This window comes from Nerophis lumbriciformis, linkage group LG11, assembly GCF_033978685.3.
Source record: "Nerophis lumbriciformis linkage group LG11, RoL_Nlum_v2.1, whole genome shotgun sequence".
NCBI classification, from domain to species: Eukaryota; Metazoa; Chordata; class Actinopteri; order Syngnathiformes; family Syngnathidae; genus Nerophis; species Nerophis lumbriciformis.
The window spans coordinates 44,010,700-44,036,640 of record NC_084558.2 but is presented as its reverse complement, the minus strand read 5'-3'; the positions used below and the strand labels follow the sequence as shown (position 1 = coordinate 44,036,640).

Here is a 25,941-nt window from a genome sequence, read left to right as displayed (position 1 = left end):
AGCAGCTGCATCTAAGCCATACATCACCAAGTCCAACGCAAAGCGTGGGATGCAGTGGTGTAAAGCATGTCACCACTGGACTGTAGAGCAGTGGAGACGCCTTCTCTGGACTGATGAATCACGCTTTTCCATCTGGCAATCTGATGGACGAGTCTGGGTTTGGAGGTTGCCAGGAGAACGCTACATTTCAGACTGCATTGTGCCGAGTGTGAAGTTTGGTGCGGGAGGAATTATGGTGTGCGGTTGTTTTTCCAGTGAAAGGAACTTTGAATGCTCCAGGATACCAAAACATTTTGGACAACTCCATGCTCCCAACCTTGTGGGAATAGTTAGGAGCGGGCCCCTTCCTCTTCCAACATGACTGTGCACCAGTGCACAAAGCAAGGTCCATAAAGGGAGCATGGCGTAGTGGGTAGAGCAACCATGCCAGAAACCTGAGGGTTGCAGGTTCGCTCCCCGCCTCTTACCATCCAAAAAAATCGCTACCGTTGTGTCCTTGGGCGGGACACTTCACCCTTTGCCCCCAGTGCCACTCACACCGGTGAATTAAATGATGAATGATAGGTGGTGGTTGGAGGGGCCGTTGGCGCAAATTGCAGCCACGCTTCCGTCAGTCTACCCCAGGGCAGCTGTAGCTATGAAAGTAGCTTACCACCACCATATGTGAATGAATTATGGGTTCTAGATGTAAAGCGACTTTGGGTACTTAGAAAAGCGCTATATAAATCCAAGGTATTATTATTAAAGACATGGATGACAAAGTATGGTGTGGAGGAACTTGACTGGCCTGCACAGAGTCCTGACCTGAACCGGATAGAACACCATTGCAATGACTTAGAATGGAGACTGAGAGCCAGGCCTTCTCGACCAACATTAGCGTGTGACCTCACCAATGTGCTTTTGGAAGACTGGTGGAAAATTCCTATTAACACACTCCGCAACCTTGTGGACAGCCTTCCCAGAAGAGTTGAAGCTGCATACTTGCCAACCTTGAGACCTCTGATTTCGGGAGGTGGTTGGGGGCATGGTTAAGAGGGGAGGAGTATATTTACAGCTAGAATTCACCAAGTCAAGTATTTCCTATATATATATATATATAGGAAATACTTGACTTTCAGTGAATTATATATATATATATATATATATATATATATATATATATATATATATATATATATATATATATATATATATATATATATATATATATAAGAGAAATACTTGAATTTCAGTGTTCATTTATTTACAGATATACACACACATAACACTCATCTACTCATTGTTGAGTTAAGGGTTGAATTGTCCATCCTTGTTCTATTCTCTGTCACTATTTTTCTAACCATGCTGAACACCCTCTCTGATGATGCATTCTGCTTCGTCTCCTTGTTGTGTGCGCAGTTGTGCACTACACTCTCTAAAAGCCCGAGATGTTATTGTCACATATGCATGTACAGTAGATGGCAGTATTGTCCTGTTTAAGAGTGTCACGACATTGCTGTTTACGGCAGACGAACTGCTTTACGGTAGACGAAAACGTGAGTGCTGTTGTTGTGTGTTGTTACCGCGCTGGGAGGACGTTAATGAAACTGCCTAACAATAGCCCACATAAGAAAAACCAAGAACTCGCCCTCGATCATTCTATAGTTATAACGTGATTGGGCAGGCACGCTGTTTATATTGTGGGAAAGCGGACGTGAAAACAGGCTTTCGGGAGAGGCGCTGAATTTCGGGAGTCTCCCGGAAAATCCGGCAGGGTTGGCAAGTATGTGAAGCTGTAATAGCTGCAAAAGGTGGACCCACATCATATTGAAACCCTATGGGTTAAGAATGGGATGGCACTTCAAGTTCATATGTGAGTCAAGGCAGGTGGCCAAATACTTTTGGAAATATAGTGTACATATCCCGCATTGTTCGCAAAACACTGCTTTCAAATCCAACCTTAGATTCATTTGGTTCTCCCTTGAACTATTGCCAATCTGCGGCGTTGGTTTGATTGTTTTTGCGTAAACTTGCTGGTTTAACAGCCGCCAGTAAAACGAAACCTTTTTTAATAGCAATAATTGTAAAAACGATATACTGTTTAATGATGTCTGCTGAAATTGAAAATCCAGTCGAAGTTGAAGCATTCTTTAGACATTCCTCTGTGAATATCTCGTTTTTGTAGTCTGATCACACGAGCCGAACGAATCAAATTACAACGTCAACAAGCATCCCAATTAAGTCAGCGGCGAGGCTCCCTCAAGGAGGCAGGCCACGCTAAGATCTGGCGGCTGGCGAATGCAAACAGTCAGGATGACAGCTGCAGGGTGGTCCGGGCCGGGCTCCACGGGTGCCAAGCCCATCATCCCCTATAAAAATCCCCCCTCTCAGCGGCCCCCGGTTCACCTGACGGCATCGACGCTTCCTCAGGTCTCAGCAGGACCTGAGACATCTGAGGATCATCGCCCCCGCCCCCTTCCCACCTGCTGCCATATCCCACCGAGATGGTTCACATCAACAGGACCGGTCTCTTTTTGAAATGCAAAGCAAAACCCATACTTGCCAACCCTCCCGAATTTTCCGGGAGACTCCCGAAATTCAGCGCCTCTCCCGAAAACCTCCCGGGACAAATATTCCCCCGAAAATCTCCCGATTTTCAGCCGGAGCTGGAAGCCACGCCCCCTCCAGCTCCATGCGGACCTGAGTGAGGACAGCCTTTTTTCACGACGGGAGGACAACAGGGTGACAAGAACTAAATCATCCAGACTAGAGATAAATTGTATTATTATGTTTATTTTACCTAAAAATAAATATATTTATTAGTTAAAAAAAAACAAAAAAAACTAAATAAATGTTAACTATATTTTGCTAAAAACATCAAAATTAATTGTATTTTTATTTGTATTTTTTCGGACTCCTTATTACATCCAGCCATAGAATTATACATTAAAATAAACATATTTGAAATAATTAATTTTAAATTATCATAATAATTCATTTAAAATGACCATATTTAATTATTAAAATAATTGCTTGTTTATCAACAACTTTAGCATTTTATTCATTGCATTTTGAAGCTCTCAGAAGCCAAGTTATGCTATATTCCTTAATATTTATTTATGCAAGTTTGAAGTATCAATTATCTAAACACAGTTTTGTTTGCATATTTTCAGGATGTATATATATATATATATATATATATATATATATATATATATATACACGTATGAAATACTTGACTTGGTGAATTCTAGCTGTCAATATACTCCTCCCCTCTTAACCACGCCCCCAACCACGCCCCGCCCCACCCCCGACCACGCCCTCCACCCCCAAGGTTGGCAAGTATGGCAAAACCACAACATAAAAAAGGGACAAACCTTAATTTTCCTGTGAGAATAAACCAGATTTTGCATGGTTTCTCCTCATTATGTATTAGTTTCTAGTATCTTCACGGCCTGCTCAATATTAGAGGTGGGGGAATCAATCGATTTTTAGATGCACCGCAATTCGGACATGGACGATTATAAAAATCGACTAGTAAACGTCGATAATCGATTTATTTATCATTAATAAAGTAATGCACACAGTTCTATAATTTGACTGCAACAAGCCAACTCACTGAGATACCTGACCAGCGCCTTTATTTTAAAGGGGAACATTATCACCAGACCTATGTAAGCGTCAATATATACCTTGATGTTGCAGAAAAAAGACCATATATTTTTTTAACCGATTTCCGAACTCTAAATGGGTGAATTTTGGCGAATTAAACATCTTTCTAATATTCGCTCTCGGAGCGATGACGTCACATCGGGAAGCAATCCGCCATTTTCTCAAACACCGAGTCAAATCAGCTCTGTTATTTTCCGTTTTTTTCGACTGTTTTCCGTACCTTGGAGACATCATGCCTCGTAGGTGTGTTGTCGGAGGGTGTAACAACACGAACAGGGACGGATTCAAGTTGCACCAGTGGCCCAAAGATGCGAAAGTGGCAAGAAATTGGGCGCACACTTTACCGACGAAAGCTATGCTACGACAGAGATGGCAAGAATGTGTGGATATCCTGCGACACTCAAAGCAGATGCATTTCCAACGATAAAGTCAAAGAAATCTTCCGCCAGACCCCCATTGAATCTGCCGGAGTGTGTGAGCAATTCAGGGACAAAGGACCTCGGTAGCACGGCAAGCAATGGCGGCAGTTTGTTCCCGCAGACGAGCGAGCTAAACCCCCTGGATGTCTTGGCTCACACCGTCCCTTATGCCACCGAAGATGATCAAGAGAAGAATATCGACCCTAGCTTCCCTGGCCTGCTGACATCAACTCCAAAACTGGACAGATCAGCGCGATGAGGGTATGTCTACAGAATATATTAATTGATGAAAATTGGGCTGTCTTCACTCTCAAAGTGCATGTTGTTGCCAAATGTATTTCATATGCTGTAAACCTAGTTCATAGTTGTTAGTTTCCTTTAATGCCAAACAAACACATACCAATCGTTGGTTAGAAGGCGATCGCCGAATTCGTCCTCGCTTTCTCCCGTGTCGCTGGCTGTCGTGTCGTTTTCGTCGGTTTCGCTTGCATATGGTTCAAACCGATATGGCTCAATAGCTTCAGTTTCTTCTTCAATTTCGTTTTCGCTACCTGCCTCCACACTACAACCAACCGTTTCAATACATGCGTAATCTGTTGAATCGCTTAAGCCGCTGAAATCCGAGTCTGAATCCGAGCTAATGTCGCTATAGCTTGCTGTTCTTTCCGCCATGTTTGTTTGTGTTGGCATCACTATGTGACGTCACAGAAAAATGGACGGATGGTTAAAATCAGGCACTTTGAAGCCTATTTTAGGGATATTGCGTGATGGGTAAAATTTTGAAAAAAACTTTGAAAAATAAAATAAGCCACTGGGAACTGATTTTTAATGGTTTTAACCCTTCTGAAATTGTGATAATGTTCCCCTTTAAGGCACTTGTGCTCCAGTTTCACACACATTCCCATTAATGTAATATATGTGGGAATTAATTCAACTCTTTCTTTTTTCAAATGCACTGTTTTGATGAAAAGTTGCAAGTTAAAAAAACACTTATTTAGTGAAACGAAAAGAAATGTAAAACTGCATCTATATATACACAAACCCCAAAACCAGTGAAGTTGGCACGTTGTGTAAATGGTAAATAAAAACAGAATACAATGATTTGCAAATCCTTTTCAACTTATATTTAATTGAATAGACTGCAAAGACAAGATATTTAATGTTCCAACTGGAAAACATTGTTATTTTTTGCAAATATTAGCTCATTTGGAATTTGATGCCTGCGACATGTTTCAAAAAAGCTGGCACAAGTGGCAAAAAAGGCTGAGAAAGTTGAGGAATGCTCATCAAACACTTATTTGGAACATCCCACAGGTGAACAGGCTAATTGGGAACAGGTGGGTGCCATGATTGGGTATAAAAGCAGCTTCCATGAAATGCTCAGTCGTTCACAAACAAGGATGGGGCGAGGGTCACCACTTTGTGAACAAATGCGTGAGCAAATTGTCCAACAGTTTAAGAACAACATTTCTCAACCAGCTATTGCAAGGAATTTAGGGTTTTCACCATCTGCGGTCCGTAATATCATCAAAAGGTTCAGAGAATCTGGAGAAATCACTGCACGTAAACAATAATATTACAGACCTTTGATCCCTCAGGCTATACTGCATTAAAAACCGACATCAGTGTGTAAAGGATATCACCACATGGGCTCAGGAACACTCCAGAAAACCGCTGTCAGTAACTACAGTTTGTTGCTACAACTGTAAGTGCAAATTAAAACTCTACTATGCAAAGCCATTTATCAACAACACCCAGAAACGCTGGACCCGAGCTCATCTAAGATGGACTGATGCAAAGTGGAAAAGTGTTCTGTGGTCTGACGAGTCCAAATAGTTTTTGGAAACTGTGGACGTCGTGTCTTCCGGAACAAAGAGGAAAAGAACCATCCGGATTGTTATAGGCGCAAAGTTGAAAAGCCAGCATGTTTGATGGTATGGAGGTGTATTAGTGCCCAAGACATGGGTAACTTACACATCTGTGAAGGCACCATTAATGCTGAAAGGTACATACAGGTTTTGGAGCAACATATGTTGCCATCCAAGCAACGTTATCATGGACGCCCCTGCTTATTTCAGCAAGACAATGCCAAGCCATGTGTTACAACAGTGTGGCTTCATAGTAAAAGAGTGCGGGTACTAGACTGGCCTGCCTGTAGTCCAGACCCGTCTCCTATTAAAAATGTGTTGCGCAATATGAAGCCTAAAATATGACAATGGAAACCCCGGACTGTTGAACAACTTAAGCTGTACATCAAGCAAGAATGGGAAAGAATTCCACCTGAAAAGCTTCAAAAATGTGTCTCCTCAGTTCCCAAATGTTTACTGAGTGTTGTTAAAAGGAAAGGCCATGTAACACAGTGGTAAAAATGCCCCTGTGCTAATTTTTTTTGCAATGTGTTGCTGCCATTAAATTCTAAGTTAATGACTATTTGCTAAATAAAATGTAGTCTCTCAGTTGGAACATTAAATATCTTGTCTTTGCAGTCTATTCAATTGAATATAAGTTGAAAAGGATTTGCAAATCATTGTTTTTATTTACCATTTACACAACGTGCCAACTTCACTGGTTTTGGGTTTTGTATATACAGTATATATAAATTGGAGATGCATCAATAATCTATTTTTAATCGAATCATAGCTCTTGAATCGTAATCGATTTGTGAGCTGCCCAAAGATTCCCACCTCTACTCAATACAATCTAAGGTCAGCAGTAAGATGCAGGTTATGCAAGTCCAAGCGGCCTCCAGTAAGCAATTTATGTAGCAGCCGATGCTCTTCATCCTCTGACATTGAAAGTCGTGTCACTCATCTCAGGGCCCAATAATCAGCCAAATAAAAAGTCTATATTTCCCCAACGTTCACCTTTGTTTGTCCGCTATGCAGCCTCTGGTTAGATCCACAAGATGTGTACGTGATATTTGCATTTCATTATGTCCACCAAACGTGAAAGTACGAAGGTTACGGATATTGGTATTCCACCTGTTAGTTAGCGGGGTCATTTAGCATTTACTATACCATCTAGAACAGGGGTGCTCACACTTTTTCTGCAGGCGAGCTACTTTTCAATTGATCAAGTCGTGGGGATCTACCTCATTCATATATATAATTTATATTTACTTATTTATGAAATATATGTTTTTTGTTAACAAGTTAAAGGTCTTTAATGATAATGCAAGCATGTTTAACACATAGTTAATATTGTTAAAAAATTAAAGGTGTTTAATGATAATACAAGTATGTTTAACACATATAGTTAATATTGTTAAAAAATTAAAGGTGTTTAATGATAATACAAGCATGTTTAATACATATAGTTAATATTGTTAACAACTTAAAGGTGTTTAAAGATAATACAAGCATGTTTAACACATATAGTTAATATTGTTAATAGGTTAAAGGTGTTTAAAGATAATACAAGCATGTTTAACACATACAGTTAATATTGTTAACAAGTTAAAGGTGTTTAAAGATAATACAAGCATGTTTAACACATATAGATTCCTTTCTTTCATGAAGACAAGAATATAAGTTGGTGTATTACCTGATTCTGATGACTTGCATTGATTGGAATCAGACAGTTGTGCTGATAATGTCCGCATTTTCGAATGGAGGAGAAAAAAAGTCCTCCTTTCTGTCCAATACCACATGAAAGTGGTTGGTTTTTGGCATCTTATTTGTCCAGCTTCCGTACTCCTTTGTATACACTTTACAAGAAATGCATTGTCGGCAAACTCTGTAGCCTGCTAGCTTGTGCACGCCAGCTTTCTGAGACTCTTATTTTGTTAGCGCAACTGTGCAACTGTGCAGTCGGTCTTTGGAGTTTTGACAACAGGTACGGCGCCAGAGTCTGTTGAAATAAAGTGTTTCTCGCCTTCCAGTCGGTAATTTTAATGAGCTGGCAGCAGCCAGCGTCATCTCAGAAGACCCTCGGGTGCCGTGAATGTCAATCAAGTGACGAAAGTGACGTCATAGTGAAGATTTATGATCGCTCATTTTTAGGACTATTTTTTTAATGCCTGGCTGGTGATCGACTGACACACCCTCCGAGATCGACCGGTAGCTCGCGATCGACGTAATGAGCACCCCTGGTCTAGAACCTCACATCTGTACCAGGGGCCTCATGTTTTAAAGGTACGTACGCACAAAATTCTGGCGTACGCCCTTTTTCAGGGCAAAGTCGAGCTGAATCGAGAGCTTTCTTTTTTCTGTGGGTACTTTGGCGACACACTTCGGGTTTTGCCAACATTTGATTTCAACAATGTAAAAAAATCAAGGCAAGGACACAAAATTCACTTTTTTGCCAATGAATTACAAAACCCAAAACCAGTGAAGTTGGCACGTTGTGTAAATGGTAAATAAAAACTGAATACAATGATTTGCAAATCCTTTTCAACTTATATTCAATTGAATAGACTGCAAAGACAAGATATTTAATGTTCCAACTGAGAAACTTCTTTTTTTTTTGCAAATAATCATTAACTTAGAATTTAATGGCAGCAACACATTGCAAAAAAGTTGTCACAGGGGCATGTTCACCACTGTGTTACATGGCCTTTCCTTTTAAAAACTCAGTAAACGTTTGGGAACCGAGGAGACACATTTTGAAGCTTTTCAGGTGGAATTCTTTCCCATTCTTGCTTGATGTACAGCTGAAGTTGTTCAACAGTCCGGGGGTCTCCCTTGTGGTATTTTAAGCTTTATAATGCACCACATAATTTCAATGGGAGACAGGTCTGGACTACAGGCAGGCCAGTCTAGTACCTGCACTCTTTTACTATGAAGCCACGCTGTTGTAACACTGGTTTGCCATTGTCTTGCTGAAATAAGCAGGGGCGTCCATGATAACGTTGCTTGGATGGCAACTCCAAAACCTGTATGTACCTTTCAGCATTAATGGTGCCTTCACAGATGTGTAGGTTACCCATGCCTTGGGCACTAATACACCCCCATACCATCACAGATGCTGGCTTTTCAACTTTGCACCGAGTCCGGATGGTTCTTTTCCTCTTTGGTCCGGAGGACACGACGTCCACAGTTTAAAAAAAAAAATTTGGAATGTGGACTTGTCAGACCACAGAACACTTTTCTATTTTGCATCAGTCAATCTTAGATGAGCTCGGGCCCAGCGAAGCCGGCGACATTTCTGGGTGTTGTTGATAAAAGTTTTAACTTGCACTTACAGCTGGAGCGACAAACTGTAGTTACTGACAGTGGTTTTCTGAAGTGTTCCTGAGCCCATGTGGTGATATCCTTTACGCACTGATGTCGCTTTTTGATGCAGTACAGCCTGAGGGATTGAAGGTCACGGTCTTAGCTGCTTACGTGCAGTGATTTCTCCAGATTCTCCGAACATTTTGATAATATTACGGACCGCAGATGGTGAAATCCCTAAATTCCTTGCAATAGCTCGTTGAGAAATGTTGTTCTTAAACAATTTGCTCACGCATTTGTTGACAAAGTGGTGACCCTCGCCCCATCCTTGTTTGTGAATGACTGGGCATTTCATAGAAGCTGTTTTTATACCCAATCATGGCACCCACCTGTTCCCAATTAGCCTGGTCACCTGTGGGATGTTCCAAATAAGTGTTTGATGAGCACTCCTCGACTTTCTCAGTCTTTTTTGCCACTTGTGCCAGCTTTTTTGAAACATGTTGCAGGCATCAAATTCCAATTGAGCTAATATTTGCAAAAAATAAAAGTTTTTCAGTTCGAACGTTAAATATCTTGTCTTTGCAGTCTATTTAATTGAATATAGGTAAAAAGGATTTGCAAATTATTGTATTCTGTTTTTATTTACCATTTACACAACGTGCCAACTTAACTGGTTTTGGGTTTTGTAAATCATTTTAGTACTTGTGAGGACATCTATTCATACTGTTTATCTTTTGACGATCATTTTCCCACCTATTGCTGTCAAAACATGTTCCTGTAACTCCAGCACCGCTTGGCCTGGGCATGGCCTGACTTTGTGTCACGTGGCTGCTACCGCTCGTAGCTCTCCTGGGTTGTAATAATAAATTGAGTAATCAAAAATGTGTATCCTTTTTGATGTCATGTTTAAATAAAAAAAACAAAGGATTTCAAACCATGTTACATAATTATCACGTGGAACTCTAATCTGGCTGTGAGCAGGCTACTGTATGAACACATTTTGTTGTAGATTACACAAATCATATTTATATATAGAGGGTAATCAGAGTTGCCCAAGTTTTACGTATCACTGCGGCGGTTAACTTTTCAAACGGGATGCAACACTACTTTAACGCTGGTTCCCTAATCGCATCCGTCTTTTTCTTCTTCACTTTCTGCCTGATGTCCAGCCATTTGCTGTGTGCGGTTCTCGTAGCCTACGGCAGTGTTTTTCAACCTTTTTTGAGCCAAGGCACATTTTTTTGCGTTGAAAAAATCCGGAAGCACACCACCAGCAGAAATCTTTAAAAAAACGAAACTCAGTTGACAGTAAAAAGTCGTTGTCGCAATTGTTGGATATGACTTTAAACCACAACCAAGCATGCATCAATATAGCTCTTGTCTCAAAGTAGGCGTACTGTCACCACCTGTCCCATCACACCGTGACTTATTTTGAGTTTTTTGCTGTTTTCCTGTGTATAGTGTTTTACTTCTTGTCTTGCGCCCCTATTTTGGTGGCTTTTTCTCTTTTTTTGGTATTTTCCTGTAGCAGTTTCATGTATTCCTTTGAGCGATATTTCCCGCATTTACTTTGTTTTAGCAATCAAGACTATTTAATTTGTTTTATCCTTCTTTGTGGGGACATTGTTGATTGTCATGTCATGTTCGGATGTACTTTGCGGACGCCGTCTTTGCTCCACAGTAAGTCTTTGCTGTCGTCCAGCATTCTGTTTTTGTTTACTTTGTAGCCAGTTCAGTTTTAGTTTCCTTCTGCAAAGCCTTTCCTAAGCTTAAATGCCTTTTCTTAGGGGCACTCACTGTCATGTCTGTGTGATCATGTTTTGTTTTAGTCATGTTCGGTTTTGTTTTTGGACTTCTTGTGCACTTTTGTTTGTTTTGTCACCATAGCAACCATTAGTTTCACCTGGTTCACATCCTCATGTCACGCACCTGTCTCACGTTTTCTCATTTTGCGTCACGCACCTGCTGTCACTAATCATGTCACTATTATTTAAGCTCCCAGTATCCAGGCTGTCTTCCTGGCGACATCACTCTCTACATCAGTGTTTTTCAACCTTTTTTGAGCCAAGGCACATTTTTTGCGTTGAAAAAATCCGGAGGCACACCACCAGCAGAAATTATTAAAAAACGAAACACGGTTGACAGTAAAAAGTCGTTGTCGCAATTGTTGGATATGACTTTAAACCATAACCAAGCATGCATCAATATAGCTCTTGTCTCAAAGTAGGTGTACTGTCACCACCTGTCACATCACACCGTGACTTATTTTGAGTTTTTTGCTGTTTTCCTGTGTGTAGTGTTTTACTTCTTGTCTTGCGCTCCTATTTTGGTGGCTTTTTCTCTTTTTTTGGTATTTTCCTGTAGCGGTTTCATGTCTTCCTTTGAGCATCTACTTTGTTTTAGCAATCAAGACTATTTCAGTTTTTTTTATCCTTCTTTGTGGGGACATTGTTGATTGTCATGTCATGTTCGGATGTACTTTGCGGACGCCGTCTTTGCTCCACAGTAAGTCTTTGCTGTCGTCCAGCATTCTGTTTTTGTTTACTTTGTGGCCAGTTCAGTTTTAGTTTCGTTCTGCAAAGCCTTTCCTAAGCTTAAATGCCTTTTCTTAGGGGCACTCACTGTCATGTCTGTGTGATCATGTTTTGTTTTAGTCATGTTCGGTTTTGTTTTTGGACTTCTTGTGCACTTTTGTTTGTTTTGTCACCATAGCAACCATTAGTTTCACCTGTCTCACGTTTTCACATTTTGCGTCACGCACCTGCCGTCACTAATCATGTCACTATAATTTAAGCTCCCAGTATCCAGGCTGTCTTCCTGGCGACATCACTCTCTACATCAGTGTTTTTCAACCTTTTTTGAGCCAAGGCACATTTTTTGCGTTGGAAAAAATCCGGAGGCACACCACCAGCAGAAATTATTAGAAAACGAAACACGGTTGACAGTAAAAAGTCGTTGTCGCAATTGTTGGATATGACTTTAAACCATAACCAAGCATGCATCACTATAGCTCTTGTCTCAAAGTAGGTGTACTGTCACCACCTGTCACATCACACCGTGACTTATTTTGAGTTTTTTGCGTTTTTTCTGTGTGTGGTGTTTTAGTTCTTGTCTTGCGCTCCTATTTTGGTGGCTTTTTCTTTTTTTTTGGTATTTTCCTGTAGCAGTTTCATGTCTTCCTTTGAGCGATATTTCCCGCATCTCCTTTGTTTTAGCACTCAAGAATATTTCAGTTGTTTTTATCCTTCTTTGTGTGGATATTGTTGATTGTCATGTCATGTTCGGATGTACTTTGTGGACTCGACCCTGCTCCACAGTAAGTCTTTGCTGTCGTCCAGCATTCTGTTTTTGTTTACTTTGTAGCCAGTTCAGTTTTAGTTTCGTTTTGCATAGCTTTTCCTAAGCTTCAACGCCTTTTTTTAAGGGCACTCACCTTTTGTTTATTTTTGGTTCAAGCATTAGGCACTTTTTACCTGCACAATGCCTCCCGCTGTTTCCGACAGCTACAAAGCAATAAGCTACCGGCTGCCACCTACTGATATGGAAGAGTATTACACGGTTACACATAATTTGCAGACTATAATTACTGGTTTGCAAAAAATATTTTTAACCCAAATAGGTAAAATTACATAAACTCCCACGGCACACCAGACTGTATCTCACGGCACACTAGTGTGCCGCGGCACAGTGGTTGAAAAACACTGCTCTACATATCCTATCTATCCATCCATGCTACTGCTACCCATAATATTCATGTCCTCTATAGTTCATGCTTCATGCCATGCCACAGTAAGTGTTTTTGTTTCATGTTCTTAGTTAATTGCCTTTGTGCTAGTCTTTTGTTTTCATAGCCAAGTTTTTTTGTACTTCCGCCCTTGTGCGCGCCTTATGTTTGATTCCTTTTTTGAGCGTTAACAATAAATATGTATTTACCTTCACGCCATGTCCAGTCCAGCTTTACTTGCATCTCGGGAAAACAAACACACCATAGTCCACGTCTTGACACTCACCTTTTGTTTATTTTTGGTTTAAGCACCTTTTTACCTGTACACTGCCCCCTGCTGTTTCCGGCATCTACAAAGCAATTAGCTACCGGCTGCCACCTACTGATGTGGAAGAGTATTACACGGTTACTCTGCCGAGCTCTAGACAGTACAGACACTCAACAACAACACATCATTTGCAGACTATAATTACTGGTTTGCAAAAAATATTTTTAACCCAAATAGGTGAAACTAGATCATCTCCCACGGCACACCAGCTCGCACGCGCTATCCTACTCAACCTTCTTTTGTTCGCTCGAAACATGAGAAAGAAGATACCTTCTACCGATCCCTACTGAATTCTGATTGGGCAGAGTGTGCGGATATCAGGCACCTGGCTAATTTCAATAAGATTGCATATTTAAAAGGGGGCGTGGTCTGGTTGTCCCAAGCTACGCAAACGTGTGGTCAATGCTATGTAAAAAAATATGCGATTTTAAAGGGGAACATTATCACCAGACCTATGTAAGCGTCAATATATACCTTGATGTTGCAGAAAAAAGACCATATATTTTTTTAACCGATTTCCGAACTCTAAATGGGTGAATTTTGGCGAATTAAACGCCTTTCTATTATTCGCTCTCGGAGCGATGACGTCACAACGTGGCGTCACATCGGGAAGCAATCCGCCATTTTCTCAAACACAGAGTCAAATCAGCTCTGTTATTTTCCGTTTTTCTGACTGTTTTCCGTACCTTGGAGACATCATGCCTCGTCGGTGTGTTGTCGGAGGGTGTAACAACACGAACAGGGACGGATTCAAGTTGCACCAGTGGCCCAAAGATGCGAAAGTGGCAAGAAATTGGACGTTTGTTCCGCACACTTTACCGACGAAAGCTATGCTACGACAGAGATGGCAAGAATGTGTGGATATCCTGCGACACTCAAAGCAGATGCATTTCCAATGATAAAGTCAAAAGAAATCTGCCGCCAGACCCCCATTGAATCTGCCGGAGTGTGTGAGCAATTCACGGACAAAGGACCTCGGTAGCACGGCAAGCAGACGAGCGAGCTAAACCCCCCTGGATGTCTTGGCTCACACCGTCCCAAGATGATCAAGAGAAGAATATCGACCCTAGCTTCCCTGGCCTGCTGACATGAGGGTATGTCTACAGAATATATTAATTGATGAAAATTGGGCTGTCTGCACTCTCAAAGTGCATGTTGTTGCCAAATGTATTTCATATGCTGTAAACCTAGTTCATAGTTGTTAGTTTCCTTTAATGCCAAACAAACACATACCAATCGTTGGTTAGAAGGCGATCGCCGAATTCGTCCTCGCTTTCTCCCGTGTCGCTGGCTGTCGTGTCGTTTTCGTCGGTTTCGCTTGCATACGGTTCAAACCGATATGGCTCAATAGCTTCAGTTTCTTCTTCAATTTGGTTTTCGCTACCTGCCTCCACACTACAACCATCCGTTTCAATACATGCGTAATCTGTTGAATCGATTAAGCCGCTGAAATCCGAGTCTGAATCCGAGCTAATGTCGCTATAGCTTGCTGTTCTTTCCGCCATGTTTGTTTGTGTTGGCTTCACTGTGTGACGTCACAGGAAAATGGACGGGGGGTTGAAATCAGGCACTTTGAAGCTTTTTTTTAGGGATATTGCGTGATGGGTAAAATTTTGAAAAAAAACTTCGAAAAATATAATAAGCCACTGGGAACTGATTTTTAATGGTTTTAACAATTCTGAAATTGTGATAATGTTCCCCAATTTTTTAGTAGAAAATTCCCCGCAACTTCTAAGACATGAGGCCCCTGGTCTATCCTGCATTTGGAACCTTTATGCAGGGTTTGTTTATTGAGACTTGGTAACAAACCTCGAAGGGCGACTAACGCTAAATGACACAACAGTTGGCCTTTTTTTTTCCCCCGCCTCATTTGCAATCATCCAAAATGATGAATTGAAATGATGAAAATCCGTTTTGCTCATTCCTACCCTTGGCTATCTCGGCGGACCCGAAACGCCTGCCAACCAAAGGCCGACAAGTGCCAACCCAAAGACTGGGACCGCAGATGCTCGTCGGCTGGTGTGTTCGGGGGCTTTACTGACTTTGTTCTCTTCAGAGGGAGCCAGCGACTGCTTTCAGTCTTTATGCTTACTCCGTGCTAACAAGCTGCTGGATAAAGGTCCTTGCAGATAAAGCCAGCGATCTGCTTCCAGAGTCAGTGCTCGATTCAGCGTCTTTAACTGGCTGGACAAAGACTATGGCAACCAAACTGGTTTGTGGTCTGGTTGTCCACACATGTTTTTCTCTACAATGCATTGTACAGTAAGTCGTAAAATACGGCACGTACGAGGTAACTAACAATGCAGCTAATGAGAGTACTCTCATAAAGCTCTCTAAAATAAGTCCTCAATATTAACCAAGTATTAGCAATCTTGTTATTAAGACAAACTACTCTTAGGGCCGTCGTGATCGCAGTTAGCTAACTATCTTATAAAATGATATTGACATACTGAGCTGCTGCTGCATCGCCTCTAAGTTGGTAAAAGTTAATTTTAGATTATAAATCACGCTTCTCACCTGGATAGTAGAAGGTTGTGGCCATAAACCGAGAAGTTGATCAACTTTGACATTCAACTTATACACCAGATGGCACCTTTTTTTAACTCTTTGTAAGGATTGTGATTAACTCTTCATTTAAACCGGGGCATCCCAGTGAGGGCAGACATTGTACAGTAAGTGATTGTTTTTATTATGTTCGTAGTTTGCAGTTATGCTACATGATACTTAGTGCTTCATGTAGCTCATGTATTGCACTTGTATTTTAAATTGCTTAACATTATGTAATTTTAATATTGTGTATTTTCAATCCTGTGTAATTTTAATTGTTGAGGTTAAATGCGCCATAAAAGGACTACAGACGTAAATTAGCATGGTGCTAAATCTGGTGCAGCCATCTTCTTAATGTAACTGCACATTGTCCTTCCAATAAACAAATACAAACAAACAAACTAAAGCTAGATCTGTTTACCACTCAGCTTCTAAAACTTGTAGATCATCCTCCATATATTCAGGCTCAAAATATAAAGTTCTGGATCATCATTTGTTCCAAAGTAGTCTTTGTTGGTCAACTTTGACATTCAACTTATACACCAGATGGCACATTTTTTAACCCTTTATAAGGATTGTGATTAACTCTTCATTTTAAATGGGCATCCTAGTGAGGGCAGACATTGTACAGTAAGTGATTGTTTTTATTATGTTCGTAGTTTGTATTTCTTGTTTAGCACTCTTAGTGCTTCATGTAGCTCATGTATTGCACTTGTATTTTAAATTGCTTATCATTATGTAATTTTAATATTGTGTATTTTCAATCCTGTGTAATTTTAATTGTTGAGGTTAAATGCGCCATAAAAGGACTACAGACCGAAATTAGCATGGTGCTAATTCTGGTGCAGCCACCTTTTTAATGTAACTGCACATTGTCCTTCCAATAAACAAATACAAACAAACAAACTAAAGCTAGATCTGTTTATCACTCAGCTTCTAAAACTTATAGATCATCCTCCGTATATTCAGGCTCAAAAATATAAAGTTCTGGATCATCATTTGTTCCAAAGTAGTCTTTGTTGGTCAACTTTGACATTCAACTTATACACGAGATGTCCCCTTTTTTTAAACCCTTTAAAAGGATTGTGATTAATTCTTCATTTAAACGGGGCATCCCAGTGAGGGCAGACATTGTACAGTAAGTGATTGTTTTTATTATGTTCGTAGTTTGTATTTCTTGTTTAGCACTTAGCAGTTCTGCTACATGATGCTTAGTGCTTCCTGTAGCTCATGTACTGTACTTAAAACTTAAACAAAGACAAACAAACAAACTAAAGCTAGACCTGTTTAGTTTTTAAGCCAAAATGCGTCCATTCTCCCATGTTGAAAGAGCCATATTGGACCAAAAAATACCAAAAACGAATTTGTCTGGAGCCGGAAAAAAGGAAACGCCGTATATAAGTCTTGTAATGAAGGCAACACATGACGTAAGTGTCTATATTAGTTATAATAGCCTACTATCAAAATGACTATGTGTCGCAGATCAAATCAAATCAAATCTTCGTTGACAGAAATGTTGAAATGTCAGGTCCGCATGGAGCTGGAGGGGGCGTGGCTTCCAGCTCCGCCTGAATTTCGGGAGATTTTCGGGAGAAAATTTGTCCCGGGAGGTTTTTCGGGAGAGGCGCTGAATTTCGGGAGTCTCCCGGAAAATCCGGGAGGGTTGGCAAGTATGGGTGTCAGTAAGAGTCTACAATCAAATGGGCATAACATTGCCGTCCCACAGGGCATTTCCTGTGGGAAGGGGATTCGTTCCCAGGGATTCGAATAAAAAAACAACTCTTTTTCTTTACTATAGTGGCCTCGATAACGGAGTCCATGGAATTGGTTCTTTTCTTATCGAACAACTGGGAGAACCGGTTTCGAACATCATCCCTATGTTACAATGTCCATTTATCAGATGATATAATTGTTATAAGTGCTGATATCAACCAAAACCTAACCCCCCCGCCCCAACCCCCTCCACATGCCACCCCCCGGATTGTAAATAATGTAAATAATTCAGTGTATATACTCTGATGATTAACTTGTGTGATGACTGTATTATGCTGATAGTATTTATTAGTACCATGAATTGATTAACGTGGACCCCGACTTAAAGAAGTTGAAAAACTTATTGGGGTGTTACCATTTAGTGGTCAATTGTACGGAATATGTACTGTACTGTGCAATCTACTAATAAAAGTTTCAAAAGAACAAACCCCCACTTTACAAAAAAGTGGCCCACCACTGCAAACAATCACATACCCGTGTGTCCCCTTCAGGCGCCAGAGGATCGGTCATCCAGGACCCGAACCTGGACCCCGACGTCTTGATGGTGATGGGGTCGCTGATGCCCGTCAGTTTGCCGCACGCTGCAACGGACAAAGGTAAGACAAAGCACAAAAGAATTTGAGTTTTTTTGTGTCATGGTGGGATTTATTAGCAGAAATGTGATTCACTTGACATCCAAACAAGTCCGCCTGAATATTGAGAGAGCTGCTGTCCAGCTGGCCTCTCTCAGTGTGATGTTCAACAATTTGTTGTGTGTGTGCTCCACTTCGCCTGCTTTTAATTAGCGCTGACCTATGTCTTCACGTGCACCCGCCCAAACACCCGTCCCCCTACGTTAAGAGCGGGGCCCGACTCTTAATGAGCACAGACGGAAGCGAATAGACAATAGAAAAAAAGCTCCCGTCGATTCCTTTGGACACCTTTTGTTTTCTGACGGCCTCTCAGCGAGGCAAATGTCAATTAGACGGTTCGGACGAGCTAATTTGAGGCGGTAATGAGTCATGCCGCAGTGGCAATTTAGAGAGTAAGTCACCACCGTGGTCTATTTGGGGTGGTCATTAGCCCCTTTCAGGCACATTTGCAGTCATTAGCCAGTCATTTGACCACTTTCAGGGGCCGCGAAAAACCTCCACCGCTGTTAAGTGCCATGGTTTGACTTGGCCAGATCGACTTTTAAAATGTTTTGTTAAGCTCACTCGAGCAAACCTTAACCTCTTAAGGCCCAAGCTGTTTGTTGACATGCTTTTTTTTTTCTTTTCTCTTTGCTATTTGGGCTTATTGGACCCTAATTAGAATACAAACTAAGAATCATCTTTTGATATGATGTATTTATTCCATAAGTACACAAACGTGTACTTCATGTTTAGTGACATGCTAATTCATACTTGCCAACCTTGAGAACTCCGATTTCGGGAGGAGGGGGGTGGGGGCGTGGTCGGGGGTGGGACAGAGCGTGGTTAAGAGGGGAGGAGTATATTGACAGCTAGAATTCACCAAGTCAAGTATTTCATACATATACAGTGTATATATATATATATATATATATATATATATATATATATATATACATATATATATATATATATATATATGTATGTATATATATATATATATATATATATATATATATATATATATATATATATATAGATATCTACATCCTGAAAATATGCAAACAAAACTGTGTTTAGATAATTGATAATTCAAACTTGCATAAATAAATATTAAGGAATATAACAAAATTTGGCTTCTGAGAGTTTCAAAATGTAATGAATAAAATGCTAAAGTTGTTGATAAACAAGCAATTATTTTAATAATTAAATATGGTCATTTTAAATGAATTATTATGATAATTTGAAATCAATTATTTTAAATATGTTTATTTTAATGTATAATTCTATGGCTGGATGTAATAAGGAGTCAGAAAAAATAAACAAAATTACAATTAATTTTGATGTTTTTAGCAAAATATAGTAAACTTTTTTTTTTTTTTTAATTAATAAATATATTTATTTTTAGGTAAGATAAACATAATAATACAATGTATCTCTAGTCTGGATGATTTAGTTCTTGTCACCCCTGTTGTCATAAAGAAAAGGCTGTCCTCACTCAGGTCCGCATGGAGCTGGAGGGGGCGTGGCCTCCAGCTCCGGCTGAAAATCGGGAGATTTTCGGGAGAATATTTGTCCCGGGAGGTTTTCGGGAGAGGCGCTGAATTTCGGGAGTCTCCCGGAAAATTCGGGAGGGTTGGCAAGTATGGTTTAGTGACATGCTAATTCTTATTTTTACACTTTTTTTTTCCAAATTCCATTGTATGTTATACTCTTCTGACACCACCAGATGGCAGTATAAGTGTCCACATAAGTGGCCATAAGACCCCAATTCAGTAGTGTACACCATTTTGGAAATAAGAGCTAAAAGGTACTGTCCACGCATGTGGCCACTAAGGCCTTTAGAGGAACTGAACTTTTTTAAGTTAAGTTAAAGTTAACATAACTTAAAAAAATTAAAGTATCAATGATTGTCACACACACACTAGGTGTGGTGAAATGTGTCCTCTGCATTTGACCCATCCCCTTGTTCACCCCCTGCAGCAGCGGTGGCCGCGCCCGGGAATCATTTTTAGTGATTGAACCCCCAATTCCAACCCTTAATACTGAGTGCCAAACAGGGAGGTAATGGGTCCCATTTTAATAGTCTTTGGTATGACTCAGGGTTTGAACTCACAACCTACCGATTTCAGGGCGGACACTCTAACCCAGTGTTTTTCAACCTTTTTTGAGCCAAGGCACATTTTTTGCGTTGAAAAAATCCGGAGGCACACCACCAGCAGAAATCATTAAAAAGCAAAACTCAGTTGACGGTAAAAAGTCGTTGTCGCAAATGTTGGATATGACTTTAAACCATAACCAAGCATGCATCAATATAACTCTTGTCTCAAAGTAGGTGTACTGTCACCACCTGTCACATCACACCGTGACTTATTTTGAGTTTTTTCCTGCGTGTAGTGTTTTAGTTCTTGTCTTGCGCTCCTATTTTGGTGGCTTTTTCTTTTTTTTGGTATTTCCCTGTAGCAGTTTCATGTCTTCCTTTGAGCGATATTTCCCGCATCTACTTTGTTTTAGCCATCAAGAATATTTCAGTTGTTTTTATCCTTCTTTGTGGGGACATTAATTGTCATGTCATGTTTGGTTGTACTTTGTGGACGCTATCTTTCCTCCACAGTAAGTCTTTGCTGTCGTCCAGCATTCTGTTTTTGTTTACTTTGTAGCCAGTTCAGTTTTAGTTTTGTTCTGCATAGCCTTCACTAAGCTTCAATGCCTTTTCTTAGTTGCACTCACCTTTTGTTTATTTTTGGTTTAAGCATTAGACACCTTTTTACCTGCGCACTGCCTCCCGCTGTTTCTGACATCTAAAAAGCAATTAGCTATCGGCTGCCACCTACTGATATGGAAGAGTATTACATGGTTACTCTGTCGAGTTCTAGACAGCACCGACACTCAACAACAACAAATAATTTGCAGACTATAATTACTGGTTTGCAAAAAATATTTTTAACCAAATAGGTGAAATTAGATAATCTCCCACGGCAGACCAGACTGTATCTCACGGCACACAAGTGTGCCGCGGCACAGTGGTTGAAAAACACTGCTCTAACCACTAGGCCACTGAGTAGGTTGGAATGTTGCTTATCATTCACCATCTCTATCTAAGACAAGAACACATGTTTTTCTATTTAATACATTCTACAGCATGGATGTCAAACTCAATTTAGCTCAAGGGCCGCATGAAGAAAAATCTATTCCCACGCGGGGCGGACTGGTAAAATCATGGCATAATAACTTAAAAATAGAGACAATTTCAGATGATTTTCTTTGTCTTACTTTGGCCAAAAATTCTGAAAATGTACATACTACAAATAATCCTCTGGACGTAAATTGAAAACTCTGAGGAAAAAACACCATAAGGAACACATTGGGCAACCATTCAGCAATACGTTCCAAACTTTTCCTCTTATCTTTCTTGCTAAGTGATTTCCTAAGAAGACTCAAATTCATGACGTGTTCTTAAACGCCCAAATTGTTGCCACCTGCTGTTCTTAAGTTTCTGAATGCCAAATGGTTAGCGCGTGCGTGTCTATCATAATTTTCACATAAACACGCCCTTATTTCCCACAATATGCATATGCAAACGCCCTTAATTCCGTAATTTGCATAGGTAAACGCCCTCAATTCCCCATATAAGGGCACAATTCCGGTGGAAAAGCCGAACATCAGACACACGTAGAAAACACAAACAGATTACAGAAGAGAAATTCGTATTATCCCGCGGGGGAAATCCATAATGTCAAAACGTAAGTTTAAGAAAGGGGGGACCGCTCTCAGTAGCCTAAAGCGTTCAAATAAATATTCGTCACTTAGGGCAAGTAGGTCTACATGGTCATGAAATACGTGCTCTCTCCCCAGGGCACGATCTGCGGCATCTTGCAGCAAAAGCATTGCCATTGTGTGTGTGTGTGTGTGTGTGTGTGTGTGTGTGTGTGTGTGTGTGTGTGTGTGTGTTCTGGCAACTCTTACTTAATGGAGACATCGCTCTGTTTACACAGTCACCTTTAGGGGACCTCTGACGGTATGGGGACAAAAAACAAGTCCCCTAAAAGGAAACCTTTTTAAATGATAGTCAGATCCATTCCGAAGATGCCTAAGTGATTTTTAAGCTTTGGCCCATAAAACATGTTTACTGGTTAGTTTGAGTGTGAGACATTTGCACAGCAGCCCCCTCATCGGGCTGTAGCTGGTACATTTAAGTGGTGAAACTTCCTATAAGAGGACAGCTGTAGTGCTGTATTCTGAGGATTATGTCATATTTAATTTGAAATTTTTTTTTTTTAATTGGCCTCAGTAGTCATGTACAAATTTGTGTGAATTATGCAAAATTATTTTAATTTGGTCCCCTGGAACCATATGAAGTCTTTTTCCCCAGGGTCCCCAGTAAGAATGATCAGCACATTACTGTGTGTGTGTGTGTGTGTGTGTGTGTGTGTGTGTGAGTGTGTGAGTGTGTGAGTGTGTGAGTGCGTGAGTGCGTGAGTGCGTGAGTGCGTGAGTGCGTGAGCGCGTGAGCGCGTGAGCGCGTGCGCGCGTGCGCGCGTGCGACTTTGTTAGCTGACTTTTGCTAGGATTTATTTATGAGTTAGAATTATGGCGTCACATTAGTGCCAAAAATCTGAGCGCATAAAAACTGTTATCGCGGGATGATTCTCCACTTCGTGCGTGCGCGCGACACCCTTTTGCGCGCGCGTGGTGCCTTTCTGCGCGCGTGCGACGCCTTTCTGCGCGCGTGCGACGCCTTTCTGCGCGCTCTCTGTGTACTCCTGGCATCTCTCCTCGCGCTGTCATGTTTCTTTTTGGCACTTTGGGGGCGGATATGCTTAGACGGCCCCTCCTTTCTGATTGGCTGTGAGCATTTTTCATATGACTAATCATTCTCCAGCGTAGCAACGTTGTAGCCATCTTACCTCGGACATCAAGCCTCAATCATTACATTGATGTCAATGGTACATGTACTAATTACATTACCATAACTTGCTCGATTTTCGACCAATTTACAAACTGTTTGCCTTGTTACAAATCTTATTACATGTAGATATGACATAGGATGCTGTACCTGTTGAAATTACCTCTTTCACTTTAAAAAAAAAAAGACTTAATTGTGCAACATAGTTGTGTAGGGTCAGTGTTAGTCAGTTCTCTGATTATTTTTAAACTGTTTCAGAATACATTATTAAAAGCTATTTTTAACATTTTAAAAACAGAATTCAAAGATTATTTCATTAATTTTATGGCTGAATCAAAAGAAATTCCATAAATTAGAAAACAAATGTTCAAGAAGAAGTGAAAATATAAAATAATGGATGTTATTGCTGGTGGACCAGTTCTGGCTGAAAGATGTGATTATGGTGTTTGTTGTCTTATTATTTATTTGGGTCACATTTTGTATTACCCTGTATTGTGTTTATGTGGTATGAAATAACCATCATCAGCGCGCAACATTTTTTTATCAACTTCTTCCTCGGTAAATCTTGATACATATTGACGATGACCCGCCCTGCTATACTTCTGATTGGCTCTGAGCATTTTCCAGCGTTTTTCGCCTGACCAATCAGAAAGAAGGGGCCGTCTAAGCATACCCGCCCCCAAAGTGCCAAAAAGAAACATGACAGCACGAGGAGAGATGCCAGGAGTACACAGAGAGCGCGCAGAAAGGCGTCGCGCGCGCGCGCAGAAAGGGTGTCGCGCGCGCGCACGAAGTGGAGAATCAGCGCGCGATAACAGTTTTTATGCGCTCGGATTTTTGGCACTAATGTGACGCCATATAGAATGCACAAAAAAGAAAAAACATATGTGTTCTGGTTTTAAATAAGGATTGTGAATGATAGACAAATACCCCCCCCCCCCCTCAAAAAAGTGCATTTTCCCTTTAATTAAATGGAACTTTATTGTCATTGTCCAAGAACTGACGGCTCCCCATAAGGGCGGCGCTCCGTAAATTGTAGCATTAATGTATGTGTGTGACATGTGACTTGGTGTGTGTGCTGCATTTACTATCTGGGGGAAAGGGGGAGGGTCTGTGTCCCTTACATAATCCCCTGTAGGATTAAAAAATAAGTAATACATGGGTAATCAATTTTTTTTATATATATATAATTATGTTGCATAACAACGCTTCCATTTTTATGCATGCAACACACAGCCCTGCCATCTTTTTTGCACATATTCGTCGAACCGTCTATCCCCAGTAGAAATCGTTATTGGCTGTTGGAAGGAAGATGCAAGGTGGTCTGGAGGGTCTAATCCCCCTTTGGCCTGAATTTACAGGTCAAAGGCGAGCAAACGGGACATTCGGACAACAAGCAGTCTGTTTATATATGGTGTTTGCAAGCAGTGCGAGGGAACCGTCTGTAACCTTTAGGTCGCTACAAACCAGCAGAAGAAGTATATTTCTCCTACTTGGTCCAAGAACAGACATACAAACGAGTAGAGAAGGGATTCATATGGCCTCATTCCTGGGTAGATCTCGTGTAAGAGGAAGAGGAAAGGCGGGAGGGGAGGTGTAATCATTTGGCCATGCAGTCTGATGAAAACGATAGAAAGCAGCACTCCACATAGCAACTGGCGCTGTGGTACAACTTGCAATTGCCACAAAACAAATGTGAATATATTCAACACTCTCCTGCCATCTGCCGGCTGAAGTGGATGGTGCGCGCCCCAAATTCGTCACGATTCACGTGTCAGGTAAACCGTGATGAATGGGGCCGTATGAATCCCCTTCCTACCGTAAACCAGGGGTGTGAATCGTTAGGCACCTAACGATTTGATTTGAATCCGATTCCTGCGGTGACGATTCCGAATCGATTCTCGATTCAACACGATTCTTGGTATAAACTGATTTTCGCAGTGTATTATTTGGTACAGTAATTTATTTTTTCTATTAATAGTATCTATAATTTGTTATTATTTTATTTAAAAAATTATAATAATTTTGCCACCATATGATTTACCTGATTGGCTGGACAGGACGGATTGAAAAAAAACAAAAAACTATTTTTTGATTTTTTTTTAAGTTGATTATTAATTTTTTGACACTCTAATATATCTATATATCTATATATATATATATATATATATATATATATATATATATATATATATATATGTATATATATATATATATATATATATATATATATATATATATATATATAAATGTGTGTGTATGTATATATATATATGTGTGTGTATGTATATATGTATGGTAAATGGGTTATACTTGTATAGCGCTTTTCTACCTTCAAGGTACTCAAAACGCTTTGACACTATTTCCACATTCACTCATTCACACACACATTCACACACTGATGACGGGAGCTGCCATGCTAGGCAGCTAACCACGACCCATCAGGAGCAAGGGTGAAGTGTCTTGCTCAAGGACACAACGGACGTGACGAGGTTGGTAGAAGCTGGGGATCGAACCAGGAACCCTCAGGTTGCTGGCACGGCCACTCTCCCAGCCGTGCCACGCAGTGTATGTATACATATATGTATACATACATGTATGTATGTATACATATATGTATGTATGTTTACATGTATGTAGGTATATATACATGTATGTATATATGTATGTATATATACATAGTTTATATATATATAAATGTATGTGTATATGTATGTGTATATATGTATATATATATATCTATATGTTTGTATATGTATATATATATATATGTATATATATATATATGTGTATATAAATGTATATATGTATTTATATATATATGTATAT

The 25,941-nt window shown here is 40.3% G+C and overlaps 1 protein-coding gene across 3 annotated transcripts in view; it reads right to left on the bottom strand.

Annotated features, from left to right (window-relative positions):
• Positions 1 to 25,941, bottom strand: part of olfm1b (olfactomedin 1b) — a 108,075-nt gene that overhangs the window by 8,900 nt on the left and 73,234 nt on the right. For all 3 annotated transcript variants that reach the window (XM_061966507.2, XM_061966508.2, XM_061966506.2), the window contains one exon: positions 18,070 to 18,176. In XM_061966507.2, the coding sequence (XP_061822491.1) occupies positions 18,070 to 18,176 (107 nt within the window). The remainder of the gene's footprint in view (positions 1 to 18,069; positions 18,177 to 25,941) is intronic.